Raw genomic sequence first — 18,854 nt, forward strand, 5'->3', positions numbered from 1 at the left:
CTTAACCGTCTACGATCTAAAAGTCCCTTCAAAGCAACGCGATTCTGAATTTGTCCCTTTTTACGTTCACTACATGATTTATCCTTAATCTCAAACTTGGTTAAACTTGTAAAACGCGGATCTCAAACTATATTATAAAAAAGTATATATAGAAGAATCAAACTTTTTTCCAACTTTGTGTTTTGAGCTCTATTATTTATAAAAGTAAGAAGTATTTAAAAGATAATAAATTAACCACAATATTACATTAATTTATATAAATTGTAAGATTATGTTTTTCTTTCTACTAATATTTGCATGAAATCTTATGTCACTGAAATTATTTAATACTAATAATTCATTTCTTGAAATTTAGTACAGTTCTTTGTCTGAAAATTTATATACGCTTAGGACTTTGCGTAAAACGCGCGAAGAAATGCATGTTGCGCAAAATTCGTGCGCGATATCGTTGATATTTCTATTTCCGTGCTAATTCCTATGCAAAACTACGTCGTTTTTGCCTTATGAAACGAGGGTGAAACTGCGCAGAAGTATATACTACTATGTACTCGGGGATATAAATACGATTCATCGCGGGTGCACACTATCTGGGCGGGTGTCTTCGCGTGCGTGACATGCACCTGGTGTGTCACGTCAGGCAAAAGTCATCGTCGTCGTCGTCGCTCGTCGACGCATCCTGCAACATGGCGTGTCGCACGCACTCGCGATCTTCTCAGTGGCGTCAGTACGCAAATATATTTGATTTATCTCGGAAAAAAAAAATATATATATATATATACAATGCCTTTTTTTCATTTAAATTGAAGAGTTAAATACGGCAAGAACACGAGATAGAGTTTCTCACACAATAAGAAATCAATGGAAATAACATGAAATCCCATGTGATAGATCTTTTAGAAACAATATCGTGGTATATTTTTTGTCTAAATAATTTCACGAAGAATAATTCGCGTTGAAGAAAAAATCACTGCCAAAATTACAATACTTATAATTATGCGGAAATATATAATTTGGAAAAATAATTGTTGCGTCAATCGATCTTAAAGATTACCGTTCGCAAAAAGCGGACATCTCTATCTCCGGCAACATCCTGCTCTTCCTAAAAGCGGTGCGAAACCAGTTTCGTTTGATTACGCTATTGGAGTCTCCGTGAATGTATGCGAACGTTGCACAAGATGGAACTAAGCGAGAAGGAGAGGAGAGCACCGAGAGAAAGAGAGTATAGGCTTGCATGGTGCTCGGTAGTAATTATTAACCCGCAGTGACTCACTAGGTTGAGGACCTTTATGATCCACGCTAATGGGTCCGCCACTCGAAGCACCCGGAGTCACATATATACATACACGTACGTGCTCACAGGTTCAATACACGTGCATATAGGATGCCGTTCGAGCGTGCATGTGTGAGTTTGTGGATGCGGATGCACGTACGCATGTACCCTATGTATGCGTACATTTATGGCTCTCGGCCACGCAAATCTCGTTGTGCGTTCCTCCACGCCTGAAAAGCCTCGACCTACCCTTCTCTTTGGCAAGAAGAGCGTTAGTCACGAAGGCGAGCGAGCGAGCGAGCGTTCATCCTTTTAATGGATTTCTTGAATTAGAAACGAAACGCAAACGCGACGCGACGCAACGCAACGAACAAACGAACGAGCCTCGTTTTGTTTCTTGTTTACGCGCCGTCACGCAATCCCGGAAATACATTGTTATTTTCGACGCCGCCCTCGGCCGTAATTATTCACGGGCCAAATTACGGGAGTACGAAATTGTTGGAATTGCCGTCGTGCCCGGGCGTGCGCGTGGGCAGGCTCAGTCGTTTGCCGAGAAATTGAGTTATGGTTCGCGTCCATTGCAACTAGCTACTACAATATCAGATTGTGTGTGAAGTGTGTGGTACGCGACCCGAGCGAAATTGTGTCGCGCGTTGAATTTATTTGCGTTAAATCAGATCGATTAACATCTCTCGGGGCAATTTTCCTACGCGACAAATAGAAGGAAAAATTAATTATTCACTCGTAAACATACATATATGTATATTTGCGATAAATCAGATCGAATGTGGAACACTTGGCGAAATAATTACAAATATAAAGATCCGCAGACCAATATAATTACAACACAATACGCGACGTGGTTAATTAAATTATAATATTAATTAAACAACATTTAAATATATTATAAATAATCAACGTTTCAAATGGAATAATAAAATGTTTCAGAAAATATTTGAGAAATGAGATAATAATTTACTATATGTAATAAAATCTTTATAGGCATTATAATATACCGATCGCAAATTATAAAAGATATAATCGTGTCCACTGCATGATTCGCGTGAATCATGCGAATCCACATGCTTTCTGACTACGTGAAATAAATGTTTTAAAAGATTGTGAAACCAGTTTTATCCGAGACATCTACGCGCGATAATGGTGGCTTTAAAGGCATAATGGAACAGACCCCATCCGACTGCGATAAACTACACGGGAGACACGTATTCGCGCATATGATTTCATTGAATCGTCTATTCTAGTATGACTACATAGTGCCACGTCACGCCTGCTATATTACAGCGACTTATTATGCGACGTCCTATTATACGAGTGCGCTGCACGGTCGTCTGTCGTGTCTGGTCGATTTGGCGCTGCGAGGACACATTCTTGCAATTGGATTCTAGTCGACGTCGGAGAATCGGTGACCCGATTAAAGCGCACGGCAGGAAATAGGAAGTTATCGTAACACGTAGTCTCCGAAGTCAAGTCAAATTGACCTTTCGGAATTGTGCATTAATTCGCTTATTCAACGCACGACGCGACGTTCTTCTGCAAATTATTTTACGAATAAATTATGACACGTGTTACAACTGAATGTGATTTTCGGATATGAACAAAAATGGCTAATTCGTGAAATAACTCTGAATAATAACCATGTTGCTTTAATGATTCGACCATCGAATAATTATTTAACAATAAATATCAATCATAAAATAATAATTCTTCTAACAATTAAATAAATCCGTGATAATATTGTACAAGTACTCTTCAAACCTTTACAGACGACTAGAAGTTAATATTACCTTTATCATATTAATATTATATAAAAACGTTATTTATAAGGTAAAATTTAATATTTGCTTTATTTTTCAATATATCTTGAAATCAAGAATTCTAATGATTGAGCTTTAAAACTAAAATTTGTAATAAAACTGCTTCTCCAATTATGACTAAAAATCTAACTTGACAGAATGTTAATTGGAGATACGACTATCGGAACATTTAGACCCGAGAGTGAAAAAAATCATGGCAAATTACGATACCCTCCATCATGCACCTGCCAACATCGATTTCAAATTTGTCAAAGAACCTGCGGCTGAAAGCGCATCCGGTGAGATAGATCCTGTATAGACAATACGCTATATAGAAAGCACCTTCTGACACATTGTCGATCAATCGGCCAATTCGCGAACACGCGGTATGCGTCTGGTTTCGACCCTTTGACGGTACCGGTGGTATCGCCGGTTCGCCACAAATGCACGAAATTTTCCCCGGGCACCGCCTGCCTATCGATACGCAAAATCCGAACGCTCTATGATGTCACGGACATGCCGCTCGCAATTTGCGAAATAATCGGGCGTTTTGCAGCATCGAACGAAACGAGCGCTGAAAGCTATTTCATTCACGTGTCACTATTCGATGTAGTCCTATTAATTCGTATTGTGGACAATGACAGCTACTTGGTTAATCACCATTTTTATATAATTGATTAATTTCGCGGAAAATGTGTACACATGATCCGAGATATTTCGTTGAATAATTATAAGAGAATGCTATATAGAAAATAAAAAAATATTTCTTTTAAAAAATTATTATATACCGTGACAGATCAATGTATTTTTTTATCAGTAGAAGTATATTATGCGCTGCGCTAATAATAAATATTATTATAATAAATAATATTAATATGAATGATAATATCACATCTATATATAATAAAAATAATTTTAAATTTTTAAAATTTCTTTAGATTGCCTAAAGAGAAAAACTACCCGAAACGATGTTATCAGGAGGATGGTTAGAATACTGATGAGAGTAAAACGAAGCTTCGACCTTGGATATTCAAAATGTTCAATCACACGTCACGAGGCTGATTTAAGTTACGACTCGTTCGTTGCGACGATTACACATCGAAGGAGCCAGACAGAGGAGTTACATCATTCTTCTCCTTTCTCCTTCCCGATCTCGTATGCCCTACGAAGTTTCCTCTCTGGTTTCGTGGTGGATTTACTGTTAGCACAGCCCACGCTCGCTCGCTCGCCGATCCCCGCGTGCGAACACGCGTGTATATGAATCTCGCCCGGAAAGCGAGTTCACTCCGGATGGTGTAATACATAACACGAGACTAATGCGCGAGCGTATGTGTCCGATAATGTATACGTGTGCGAACTCACGAGTGCGCATCCGCGAGAGCGAATAATGAGACACATAGGCGTCAGATTTTAAAGGACTCACGATTCGGGAAAAATTGACAAATGCAAGTGCAAGTATAGTCGTGTACGAGAGAGAAAATTATTTTGTTTCCCGAAAATTTGATGGAGACAATAATCGTTGTAAATTTTAATTAAAAATATCCATTTTAAGCTCTCCCTCTCTCTCCTCGCTAAATAAATTTATTATATTGTCCAACAGATTAAGTATAAAAATTTCACATATAATGAAGAAGATAAAAATATGAAAATCCCTCGAGAAGGAATTTTTAAGAGAGAAAAATTCCGCTCACGACTCTTTTCGAGAAAAATCCTCACATCACGTGCCTTATGGCGGCCTCGAGTGGCCGTCACTCCCCGAGGCGATATCTCGAAGCGAGACGCGAATTCTAATCTTCACGCCGTTGCGGCCATAGATAACGACGGAAGGGGAGAGATATCAGGAGATAGGAGGAGGGCGTGCGTATATTTATCGTACATAGACGGACAGATTCTGCGCGCGCGTGTGCGTGCGTGAGGAGCGTGTAAACTGGCTGCGAACTGATGGACGTGTGCCACGTGAACTGCATAGTGAACAGTGATCATTGCCCGTACCTCGCCTACTCGAGCGCGCGCTCTCGGTGAGAAGATAACGCGATGACCTCGAGATAAATTGGTCGTCCGTGTTGCTCCGCGTCGATCGATTCGAGATGAACGACGGCGTTCGAGAAACATTCCGATCGAGGAACAAGTACGCCCTTCTGATTAATCGATTCCATCGATTTACGAGATGTCTCCGTACTTTACGCTCCATTCAATACGAGATTCATCGGATTTCGATACATTGGAAAAGAGCATACTGTATTATAGATTGATCTTATTTTGATCTGAGGGCGCAGAATATACGTTTCTCTAATTGCATATAATTTATTACAATTTAATATCGTAATTATTAAGTTGACGCGATATAAAAATATAAATTGTAAAAATTGAGATATTTCGAGATAGCAATAGTATCATTTGTTTTACTAAAAGTAGATCTAATTAATTTTTCATAAATGTAATATTTTTCTCGTTCACATTTCTCTTATGTCGCCACGTTTTAATTGTACAATGTACAACGGTAAGATAAGATAAAATCGAGCAGTACACAATAGGATTAATTACGAAAACCGTAGAGAGAGACGTTCGCATACGACGACATGTAAATACGATGGCCTTGAACGAGCACGTGATACGTAGCGAATGAAACGAGACTTTCGATTCGGCGATGAAACTGGGTGAACCGCGAGATATCCAGGGGTGATTCAGAGTCGCGTGACGTAATCCGGACGAGTTAAAGACACCGACGAGATTTATTTCCTAGTAAACGTGTTTTACGCACCTTTGGCGAACACAGTTACCCGAGTGTGACCGCAAAAGCGACAAGCATTGTCCTCGAGATAAATCGCTGACGGATAATGGAAGGCGGTTTTTATGAGAGAACCACACATTCCAGAGATACGAAACTATCTGCAACTGGTTATTTTTAAAAAGCTACAATAATAGAGCGACGATTTAATTGCTCGTGATAAAGATTTTGGCACGCATCAATCGCAAGATGTCAGTTGGCATAAATTGGAATGGTCGCGATATTTTTGATAAAAAATAATACTGTGTACAAGTAATGAAAAATTAATTCGAAAGCAGCAAAATATTTTTCGTTGAATAACAAAATTGAAATACATTTCACAATATTAAACTCCACGTGCAGCGCATCTACTTTATTAATCTTTAATCATTTTGATCTGCTATTTATGACATCGCAGTGGGGTATATCCACTCTCCCATTATCCTGTTAGACGATATTGTGATGCGGACACGCGAACGAGTCGTTGAGTCATATTTTTACAGCTTCCTGCCGCATGCATTTCTACTTGGTTCTTTTCTCCTCTTCGCCGGTTAACAAACGGTCTCGGACGAGGCCACACAGGGGAGGGAGAAGGTTAAAGAGCAGAAGGAAGGAGGGACGAGATCAAGAGAACGTGAGACGAAGAAGTGCGGGAGGATGAAGAGGCGGGGGAAAGCATTTGAGAGATAAAAAGAGGCTGCGCGCGTGACCTTGCGCCCAAATGCCAGTTTCTGATGCCAGTTTCAGCCAGCCGATTACTTCTCTCGGAGAGGCCGAGCTTGCATAAGCGTTAAATCGTGGTCGTTACACGCGGAACGAGGAGAGAGAGAGAGAGAGAGAGAGCACGTAATTGAACGTATTTGGAGCAGAACAGTGCGAGATGTCCACTAGACTCTCGCCTTCTCGGGGGCAAAAAGGGCAAAACAGCGAGCGAGTTTTGGCAGCAAGGGTGGCGAAAGACGTAATGATTATGCGCGGATGCGGCGCGGGGAATAGGATGTTTCAAAGTATCGAGCTATAGCTGGGTCAAAATATTTTGCACATCAGAGAGCCTAGGTATTATTTAAATTATTGCACTGCTTGCGGGTAATATTTCTTTTTTACAAAATTTTTACTTCAAGCGCTGCGCTAAATAATTGCCTTCCATGTAAATTGCCTCAATTAGTTGAATCAGTGTACCAATTAATCAATGATCCACTTAGGCACATCTAAGTCATTAAGACATCGATCATGATAAAGAAAAAAAAAAGGTGACTAGATTAATCTTATTTGCATTTGAAACGGTAATCTCGCCGGAACTGTTACTCCGTTATCGCGCTACATAAAGAAGAGCATCGAAACGAGTATATATAAACGCGTGTCTCCGGAAAGTAATCGTCACGGCGATGTTTCCCGTTGCAGGAAATTCCAGGAAGTTTCGAGACTCGGCGATTCGAAACGTAAGAGAGGGTCGCGTGATATCAGCAAATACAACGTCGCGTTCCGCGTCGTCGTCTCGTGCGGATAACCGATCGCAGCCGATCCGTATCTCCGCTTTATCGAGTTTCCAATTTCACCTGTTCGTTATACGGTAACGAGCGATTACTTCTCCCGGCTAACTCCGTAACAACATCCCTCATCGATATCCCGAGTAAATTTGCTGTTTAATTTGCCGACAGCTTTCACAAAGCGAAGACCGATAACTCGCCTGCTTCGTTAATATGACGTTAGCTCGCAACATTATTGTATAACGATATAAAACGCGGTTGCTTGCTTTAACTGGCGAGATTATTTTACAACGAAAAAAAGACTGCAAATTTTGTTTACATCTTTTCTTCTTCGTAATGTTTATATTGCAATACAACGTTATAATATTCTCGAATAAAATTTCCGCAACATAATTAAACGTGAACTCTTCGATAAAATCTTTTGTTAACTAATTTCTAAAGCGAATGGAGCTGTACCGCCGACATCCTTTCTCGGAACGAGAATAATTTCGTCCGTGCACGATTAATCTCAACCATACCTTTGTATTCGGGAACGCATTTCAAGTCTCGCGTGACTCATCGCCGAGACCGGGATTGAGCAGAAAAACGATGCTTCGATCAATCAGGCTTTAATACCTCGTGATCGAGTGCCACCGGCTCCGGCGGGATCCCGGGAAGAAGAGAGAGAAGATGAGCCGCGCACAAGAACGTGGGATATCGATCGCCGAGGGATGGGCCGCGATAGTTAACCTTCGTCGCTACACCGATGGTCATTAGGGTAACTCTCTCACCGCGCTTTCCTTCTTTTTGCTGCACTCCCCTTCGTGAATCCGCTTGTTCCTCTCGACGAGAGAGAGAGATAGAAAGAGAAAATCGTGAACGCCCGCGGATGCTATCGGACAGCTTTGGCCTTGAAAATATCTCGAGGATACGATTAATTTGTCTGCCGACAAACTGTTGCTTCCAATTTAATCGATCTAATTCCCGCGGAATGTAAATTCGCCGCGATTCGTGTATGTTCTCGACTTTAAATATCATTTTTGTATGAGAAAAAAATGAGCAATTGTTGTGCGATAAAAAAACGCAAGGCAAATATTATTTTTCAAGAACGAAACTTCAGAGAGATTTTATACGAATTTTTTTATTATCGATCTTACTGGTTTTGCTAATCTATTTTTAATGGCTACACAAATATATTTTATTTTTTAATTTTTTATCAAGAATTTGATACACGTGCGCGATTTTTAATATTTTTCTCTGCGCTATTATAGACCGGATGTCGGCGATAAAAATCGATTTCTTTATATTATGGGATACATGTATGAATATTTTGCACGACGATAAATAAATTGGAGACTGACTTGGGCACACATCTGTCCATGAGCAAATATAAGGAGACGATTGAATATACGCACGTTTTTCTCCTTTTCATTCGAAATAAAACATCATGAAAAAATCCGAAAAAAAAACGCCTCGTAATGTAAGTCGAAGTCCAACGTCATAAAAATACTCGGGAATGATATTTAAAGAGACTTGGCATCAACTTGATGTTATATATCGTCGCATGGCCTCTCGGGTCACTCCTTCCCTCCCTCTCGAACGTGAACAGCAGCGGTAGACGACGTTGTAGGAGGTCATCATCGTCGTCTAGCTTGCCAACCTAAACCCTCCCCGCGCCACCTTTTTCCGCCTGGGCTCTCTCGAGAGGAACTTTAATATCTCAGTCACGCTCTCCCGGTTCACGAACTATTAATTATCCCTACCTAAATGCTCGCTGAACTCGTCGCGTAGGTCAGGTCGATGGATTTGTTATGAGGATTAATTTTAGTGACGCGTTAAATGTAGTCGAGAGAAAAAGAGACGCGAGATTCGTTAGTCAGTGAAAAATCCAAAGAACAAGAAATATCTTATATATATATAAATAATTTATCCACAGAAATATCTTATATATATATAAATAATTAATCCACAGAATGTTTAAAAAATACATGGCATTCAATGTCATTTTTATAAAGACGAAAACGATGTTTATATCGCGTAGGAATGTAACAATCATATTTTTAAGAATGGAAATTCTGTCAGCTGATTGTTCTTTTTCAAAATATCAAGATATCGAAGTAGTTTATTTTTTCTATTTGTGGAAGTAATCTTGTCGATAACGGCTCTATATTATTCATAATCTAGGTTTACAGTCACTTTCAAACTTTCAGTAACTTTAACATAGGATTTACATGCCACTTGTTTCAATCAATACCTCGCTAAAATGAAACAGATATATGATCATTGACAGACGTGAAGTCATGGCCGATCAAGTTTCCTTTGTTTCCAGTCGGAAAAAGCACATAAAAGTTTTACGCTTTCAGAAGTAACTTTTTACGCGTCAAACTTCAACTGCGGATAACTGCAAAATGGAACCATTCGCAAGAAAAATTTATCGATTGTAATAACTACGTAAAAAGTATCCCGCAGACACTGCTACGAGATAAAAGAGATCCTTCAAATATTAAAAAAAAAATCTCAGATTTAAATCTGATTCGATCAAGCTTGCTTGAACATTGAGAAAATGATCAGTTTCACTTTCTATTCATTTTGAAGAATAAACTTGCGAAAATCCGTCCGCGAGACGAAAATGTAGGTACAATCAAAATCGCGCCGAAACGACACCGAAAGTTTTGGCGGACGGCCTTCGGCGAGGTCAAGCAAGATACCGGCGCGCACGACTGGCAGGGTCATCGACACGTGCCGATCAACGACGGTGTCGTCGGTGTAAGTGTTGGTAAGTGTCCCACCGGTTTATTTATACGAGCCGAAGAGCGACGGTTTCGGGTCACCGCCTCGTTGTCGGCGTGCCGAGCGAATGATGACTCGATTACTCAAACGAGCCTCGGTCGAGCTCTATCGCGATAATCCGGCGGAAGTCGGAGGAGCGACTCGCAGCTGGCGCCCGGAAACGCATGCAAATACACACATATGCGCACGCGCGTGTGACGTGACCGTGGATACGAGGAACCCGTCCACCGTCCACCTCTTTCTTTAAGCGCGTCTCTCTTTGTCACTATCCTCTTCTCTCCGCGCACACGGAAAAATGAGAATGGCGAATATATGTATATGTACGCGTATAATACGCTTGACGTAGTCACGCGAGAGCGGATCGAACAAAGAAAGTCCGATGGCTAGAAGCGACGGCGAGAAAGCAGCCAAATGCAGCTGCTTCAACGATCGGACATTCACTTCCACGACAGTCTTATTTCCTCGCGAATTCACCGGTCAGCTGGACGTTTCATTTGCGAGGATACGCGAGCGGGGAGTAAATTATTATGCCCGGACGAATTGCTTATTTCGGAAGACGATTAAAAAAGATCGAGAAAAACAGAACGTTTCTCAAGGCGAGAGATGACTCGCAATATTATTCCTAATATTGAATCAAAGTGTCATTGACAAATACGTTTCGCATCGTTTCTGTGTCGAGGTAATCGACGAGGCGATTAACTGAGGGGAATCGCGATAAGACGCGATCGTAGATCGGAGGAAAAGTGATTAAGGCTTAGACAAGATTATTGGCATTACGTAGTCGCGATACCGTCGTTTAATGCATTATTATTGTGTACGTACTTGAAACCGCTCGTGCATGCGCCAGCACTATTAATGGCGCGCGTAGTCGAGCGGAAAAATAGTTGCGATGGATAAACTTTTTATCGTCATTGCATATCATGTTGCAACTATCAATTGACCGAGCTGATTATAGCAGACGTAATAAAACGTCAAACGCCTTTTACGGCGCCGTTTATCGAGGCACGAATCTTACTTTCGATTCACATAAATTCTCAAGCATTTTGCCTCGCACGCTCGGGAAAAATTAATACCCTTGACACGAAATAAAAAAATAGAAGAATTAATTGAGATGAATTCAAAACAATACATTTTTCCGTGTAATTATGAATATCTAATTTTATAAATATCGATGTTGTTAGGAATTTTTCATTCTCTTAAAGAAATAAAGATCCACTTTTTATTTTAAATTGTTCCATTGATATTTTCGTAAAAAATTAAAATCAATTCCTCGATTTGGACGATTAAGTGACAATTAAATTTGCAACAAAATCAATTCAATTCTAAAGCCAATTTTTCTCTCATTAATTCGTCTATTTTTTCGCAAATAAAAGAAAACATGACTCACCGCAGCATCCTCTCGTGTCGATCCCTCTCGAGCAGCTCCTCCGGACTGGGTGGTTGCGGCGCCAGGAGGGTGTGCGATAACGGCGGATAGGCCCTGGACGAGATAGGCCTCCAGAGCATCTCGGACCCGACGGAGTGATGACTGGGAGGCGCCGAACTCTGATAGCCGACCGGCGGCGCCGTGGCCGCGGCGTTCGCGGAAGCGTTTGGGGCGCCCTGGGGATGCGCCATCAGCAGAGCCGTGTGTTGGATACTCTGCACGTGCCAGACTCTTGCCTGTGAGGCGGCAGCTGTGGCTATCGCCGTTACCGATGGTGTCGAGGACGAGGTCGTCTCTTCGACGCTGAGCGCCGAGCTCCTGCTGCCGCTTCTCTCGTCACCGGAGCCGGCGCTTCTCAGCGAGCTTACCCCACTGTCCGAGCCGCTGTCGCCGTAAGTGCCGGCGACGCCGCTACTGCCGCTGCTGTTTCCCGAAGTCCGTATGCCGCCGACCGACGTGGACACACCAGCGAGTACGCCTGCACCAGGTATACCGGCCCCGGCCTCCACCTCCATGAGGCCGCCGCCGGCCTCATCGCCACCCCTCGATGTATGACACTGTTGTTGTACCTCGAGGAGGCTCGACGGGGTCAAGTGAGCGGTGGGATGGTGATGGTGTTGATGCGAGCTGCTCGTTAACTGATGGTGATGATGCTGCGGCGGCGGCGGTGGCTGCTGCTGGTGATGATGGTGAATCACTGGACTACTGGCGGAATAACGTTGTTGATGTTGGTGGTGCTGTTGGTGGTGATGATGAAACTGTTGCTGTTGCTGGTGATGTGGCTGATGGTACGGCTGCAGATGATGGTGATGATGGTGACCGGCGATCGGCGGTGGCGGCTTGTTCAGTCTCTCGGCAAGGATGACCGGGCTCTCGTTGTGCCTACTGCGTTCCTGCTCCCGCTGCTGTTCCAGGAGCAGGCTGCTCTGCCTGCCGGGGCCGCCGCCGCCGCTGCTACTAAGCGGACTCAGCCTCTCCAGCACGGAGCCTGAGTCCTGACTGCTCGATTCCAGCAGTTCGACGACCGATTCGACGCTGGCCGCCCTCGCGCCGCCGACGCTACCCACGCTATCCTCCGTGCCTAACTCAGTGGTCAGCTCGGTTCGGCGCGACCGTTGCGAGCCCACCTCTTCCTCGCTAGCGTTCTCGTCGCGTTCGTCCTCCGCCGCCGCCGCTGCGTCCTCTCCGTCCTCTTCCGCGAAGCCCTTTGTCTTAGATCGTGTCGTCGACTTCAGCAGCGACGGGCTGTCCTCGCGGATGACATTCGTCTTGTCGCTGACCAGCGGCGAATCGACGTGCAATCCATTCACGAGTAACTGCGGTGGCTGCTGTTGCTGTTGTTGTTGCTGTCGTTGTTGTTGCTGTCGTTGTTGTTCCTTGCGCTCGCCGATCTTATCTGCGCCTCGATCGATCGCGCGAACGTCCTTTCTCGATTCCGACTTGTTACCTGGCTGTTGTTCCTTGGAAGCTGGGTTACCTCCAGGATCGACTTTATCCGGAGGTGGCGGCTCGGGTTCTCTGTCCCGCTCTCTAGATTGGCTCTCCTCGTTCTCCTCGAGTTTGTCGACCTCCTTCTCAGCCCCGTCGTGTTTTTCCACACGAGCTTCGGCGTCCTCGTCGTTGTCGTCTTCCTCCACCACCACCTCCCCGGCCCGATCCGCTGCAGCTTCCTCGACGTTTTTGCCCTTACTACTCTCGGATCGGAGCTTTCTGCCGACGGGGCTTGTTCTTAGCCGCTTAGTCAATGGATCGCAATGTTCCGGACTCTCATCATTCTCCCTTTCGAGAGATCGTTCTTCCTCCTCCTCTTCTTCCTCTTCCTCGGATCTGCTACCGAGACGTTCGTCCTTGTCGGTTCTCGCGCCACTTCCGGTACGATGTTGATGATGCTCCGCGGACTCTTCCTCCGCGTCTGGCTTGACCTCCTGGCCGCTGCCTGGCCTCGGCCTTCTTCGCACCGGTCTCTGATGCTGTGCCGGACCCTGATGGTCGGCGGTCGGACTCTTTACCGCGGCGCCGCGTCTTCGTAACTTCGAGGCGCTCCCAGACGCACTATTCGCCTCTTCCAACACCGGTCGTGCTACACGATTGCCGACCTTGCCCGCCGGCGGACCTTTATTCTCTCGATCTTCCTGCTGCCGCGTGGATAACGCCGCTTCTGTCGAATCCTTTTCGGTCTTCTCGCGACCAGCACCTTCGCTCACGCGTCGACGTCGGTTGTTACGAGCGTTATTCTTCTCTGAAACACGAGAAATAAACAAGTGCAAATGCAAATGTGACACGAATAAACATATTATAAACATTCATCACAAATGTAGAATAAACTTAAAATTAAAAGATGAAATTAATATTGCAATTGTTTTTATTTACAATCGCAAGTAAAACTCATTTAAAAAATATATAATATATTTAATTCATATTATATTGTTTTTTCTGAATTTATTCTTTCCTCTATCTATGTCGTATTAGTAATTAGTAGAACTATAACGCGGGAAAGAATAGCGAATCGTTAACGCAGCTTTAGTTTAACTTTTCTTTTACTTTATGCTCTACTTTTGTAATAGTGAGAGTGTGCTATATAATACAGTACAGTAAACTTTTATACGATAACCGTATATTATTTCAACTTTACAGCGCCGTACGCGACTTCACAGCTGGACATAACTGACGAGAGAAGTGACCTTTAACACGAAGAGTTTTTAAAAGAATATAAAACATTAAGACTTCATCGCGTAATCCTATAATAAACTAGCATCGCGCGCAACTCGAAATTTTTTTTCATTCACAATTCTCTTTTCATTTCCGCATTCAAGAATTCCCGAACATTTACGTATCTAATTTCAGATATTACGTGACGGAAGTTGCTGATTATATGCGTAAAGAGCCGTCGCAGATCGTCGAACGAGCCGCATAGCCACTAATTATTGAAATTATTGACGGTAGATTATCGCGCACTCGATATCCCTGCGCACGAAGGTTATCTCGATATCCTTGATCGGACCGCATAATTGTGGCGAGCGACCGATCGATCCCTACAGCTGTCCGGTGCATCGGCTGTTCACCGTTCAGAGAGATGATGGAGCTGATTTACCGAGGTAATCCCTTTGATGTGCGCAATCAGTGATTCGCATAACTCGGTAACCCTAGGACGCTATATAAAGCAACCCCCCTGGCAACTTCTGCAATCCCCTCCGTCCTCATTCCATCCCTGTTTGGCATTCGTCACATAATTTAATATATCAATTTTTGTATATTCTTTCGCAAGTCATTTATCTTTCAAATCCTATACAAAATTGTAAATTATCGATGTTGACAATGCTATAAGTCTGTAAGAGACAATTATCATAGAATTTTATTCAGACGGGAAAATGAGATGTGTAAATTAAAAAAAATAATAATAATGCAGCAAGCGAAGACTTACACGTTTTCTCATATATAATAATACAAAAATGTATAATTAACAATTCATAAAAAATATTTCTAAATTTCAAGTACTATTTCAAGTTTCGACACATTAAAATAAATCACGATAACACGACGATGACCATCGAAAAATCGATAGAATCGCTAATGATCGCCATTATAGCCGTAAGTTAAAGGATTGTTATTGGTTTAATGATGAATCGTTTCCTAATTTATTAGACCAGATCTCTATTAGCGTAGATCGCTATTAGCGTACAATCGTAGATATATATTATCATCCCAGATGTTTCGGAAGCTAGCAAGCTCGGTAAAGTGGTAGTATATTATCAATCGCGGTAATAAATCTTCGCACTGACCTCGATCGAAAGCCATGCGCGCATCGAGAAGGAGCATCACTACATCCGAGGAATCGTGCGGCAATTCAACCGGGTTTCCGGCTCCCGTCGCGTCAATCCGGCAACCGGGTTCAAGGGAGTTCAAGGGGGTCTTCGATTAACCCAGTAGGAACATGGCCGTTAGCATGGGAGCAATTTGCAACAATGCACGTCATACACATATATTCATCCCGAGGAGAGGCGAGCGATAGAAATGCATGCTCATGTATGCACGTGTGTGTATGTATGGATGGATGTATGTATGTATGTATGTATGTTAATGTGCACGAGAAAGAGAGAGAGAGCGACGACTGGCTGGAAATAGAGGTGGACAGGTAGAAGAGGGGACGATGCATAAGCACGCATACACGTGCATGCAGGCAGACGAGCGGAGAGAATGATGATGGGGCGGGGAAGGAAGATACAAGAGAGGGATTTATTACTCGGGATTTACTGTTATTACCCGGAGGGGGAGAGCTACTCCACAGCGAGCAATGCATATACGTGGGGTGTATTTAGCCGATACGTGCAGTTTACACGCGCACGCGTTGCGCATGTATGCGTGAGCGCGTGTGCGGCAACACATACGGATGTGAGTTGCAACGAGGCACGACTGCGCGCATCCCGTTTCCTAGCGACTGCGGTTTGTCGTTCTGTCGTTGCACGGCTGCGGCGTGCATTATATCGCGTGTAATTGAACAGTGATCGCGTATTTTGTTTCGCGCTATTGTTGCTCGCCACATGTGGCCGTTGTTTTCGGACCGAAGATATGATTATCCACTGTCCTATTAACGTTCGAAAGAACGCGGCTATAGGTAAACAAGATATTACACAATTACCGATTAAATTAAGGAGCGTGACTCTCTCTTTTCATATCTTATGAAATGTAATTTTTTTCATACAATAAAATATATAAATATATAAAAAATATGAAAAATATAAAAATCATTCATAAGATGAACAAGACAAGATTAAGCGACAGAATATGACGATTTAATCTTGACAACTTTATAGTGATTTACGTCCAGATATTGTTATGTGATCTCTGAAGAAATGAACTGTGCGAAATTTTCGCAACAATTTTTTTAAATATCTTTCCAAATATGTACTTTTTTTTATGATTGATTGCAAGTGACATTTCTATACCCATCTTTGTTTAGCGCACTGTGGAGTGCCGTTTCTTTCGAAAAATATTTAACGGTTCGCAACGCTTTCGCGAAATCAAGTGCCAGAATGGAGAAAAGTGGATAATCCCGGTAGTGAAATTCTAAAGGAAAGTAAGAGGATTCCCTCTTCTCAAGAATTCCCCATCGGAATATCGAAAAGAAGGATTATGCGGCTACCACAGAATTCGCGCTGAAGTAGAGAATGCTTTAAAAAAATATATGTAGGGTCAGCGACATGCATTTTTATTTTTCTATTCTTTCGACTGAATTCCTTCGACTTTTATCTCCTTGTATATCTGTCATAAAATGACAATTACATAATGGATACACGCATTTACATTTAAATACGATAATCATAAATCGAGGCACGTTATCTTATGATTCTCGAAATATGCGATAACCAGGTTATTAACATGCAACTATAATTTTGTAAAAACATTGCGAGATTACATTATATTGATAAATGGTACTGTTTGTATGTATATGACACAGATTAGATATTTATATCGAACGACATAAAAAAACACTCTTATACTGGCAAATGTAAAGTATAATGTTTAACTGAATTGTTTTCTCGCAGCGTGTTGCATTATGTAAGACCTGCACGTGCGGTTTATTTGCATGTAAATTCTTATCGTCGTGTGTACGAGAGCATGGCAAATTGCTTTTGTCCATTAAAACAAGTGTGATGAAACGAGATATTCTGTCACGAGTTTCACGTACCAATAGAGAACCAAAAAATGTATAACCTTATTAAGAAACATATGTATTTATATGATGCAAATAAATGTAATGTAAATAAATTTTGAGAAATTAATAAATCATTCATGCAATCTCAAGTAAAGATAATCGATGTACAAAGTGTGTGCGTGTACAACTCAAAAATGATAATTATTTTACACTTAAAAAATTCGCTAAAGCGAATCGTATCTCTCTTGCGAGAGAGAATCTCCAATCTCCATGATCGAGAGCTGTTTACATGACCTTGCATCCTGCTCGGCCGCGTGGAAAGAGTGGAGGGCTTTAAAAGCGCATGACCCTTCAAAAGGGCCGGTCGTGTGAAAAACAACTCCTACGCCGGCGCTGATGCTCTTTGTCACGAGGGACAATGGTGCATCCCCAGTTTGATAGGCATCGTCAGCATACCCCGAGTTACAGGGGTGTGGAATTAGAATGCTTGGGCTGCCTCGCCGGGCATTTAAACCTTTGTCAAAATCAACGCCCCGTGCAGACAGGCGGGCAGGTAGGGTCTTCGAGTTCTCTCTCTCTCTCTCTCTCTCTTTCCTTTAACAAAACATCATTACCTTTCCTCCCCCTCGCCTTTCTCCGGTTCTCGCCGCCGCCCTTTCTCTCATACGTCTACTATCGACTGTGTTATGTCGAATCCGCATTCTGTGTGCCATTAGTTTCAACGCAGGTATCAGTCACTGCCATTCACTCTATTGCCTCTCTCGAAACTTTGCATTATCTACCTACCTATCTACGGAAAGAGGACGGGAAAGTGTGTCATATTAGAGGTTGAACGAGTAATAAGGTCGGTAAATAAATTATTATTTTTGGACACACTGTTGTTACACAGAGATAATTTTTTATTCGCGAGAAATAACTTCTCGATAAATGGAGGTACCAAAATTCTGTTCATTTAAACTTCTAAACTGTCAATTAACTATTAAAACAGATAACTTTAAATCGCTTATCATTTATTCACGCGTTCTTCCATTCGTAACTTCTGTACTGAATTTTGCATTTGTTTTACTAACTCGTTGTCTAAAGTCTAACGGTTCCTCAAATTTTCTGGTACAGTACAGATCCCGGATGTTAAGCGCTTAACGTACCGCGTCCCATTCGCGCAATATCTCGCATGCGAACTTCGCATGAATAATGGATTAGAATTAGACAACCGCTAAATACGCGGCATGAATACAAAGTTTTATGCGTATGTTAATAGGATCGCTGCGCAATTGTCAAGATTGCCGTTGATCGCGAAATGTTAAAAAAACATACATACTGCAAAACTCACTTTATCATTCCGAATTGTAAGAAATGTCTGAATTTAGATCTCGGATTTTAATATGCAACAGAGTACAGAAAGCAATAAAACGTTGCGCGTTGCACGAAATTATATATATAGCAACTGATTTAACTGATACGGTACTTTGATAATCAGGCTCATCAATTAAGCACATTTGGGGGAAAACCAAATAATGCCGTTGCATGCGGGGCATTCGCCGACATGTAACGGATTACAGCAGTTAATGCACGCGGATATCAAAGGGCGACGCAATGTTTGCGAAGGAATCGCATAGTTTCACGGCGAATTAAATACTTCATTAAAACTAATTATTCTATATAGATTTA

The 18,854-nt window shown here is 42.3% G+C and overlaps 1 protein-coding gene across 11 annotated transcripts in view; it reads right to left on the reverse strand.

Annotated features, from left to right (window-relative positions):
* Kdm3 (Lysine demethylase 3) overlaps window positions 1–18,854 on the reverse strand; it is a 283,441-nt gene that overhangs the window by 93,240 nt on the left and 171,347 nt on the right. For all 11 annotated transcript variants that reach the window (XM_083034681.1, XM_083034671.1, XM_083034664.1 and 8 more), the window contains one exon: window positions 11,495–13,772. In XM_083034681.1, the coding sequence (XP_082890807.1) occupies window positions 11,495–13,772 (2,278 nt within the window). The remainder of the gene's footprint in view (window positions 1–11,494; window positions 13,773–18,854) is intronic.

This window comes from Prenolepis imparis, unplaced genomic scaffold (genome assembly GCF_030444845.1).
Source record: "Prenolepis imparis isolate NDT839.2.m4 unplaced genomic scaffold, iyPreImpa1.0 SCAF_1, whole genome shotgun sequence".
In the NCBI taxonomy this organism is placed as follows: domain Eukaryota; kingdom Metazoa; phylum Arthropoda; class Insecta; order Hymenoptera; family Formicidae; genus Prenolepis; species Prenolepis imparis.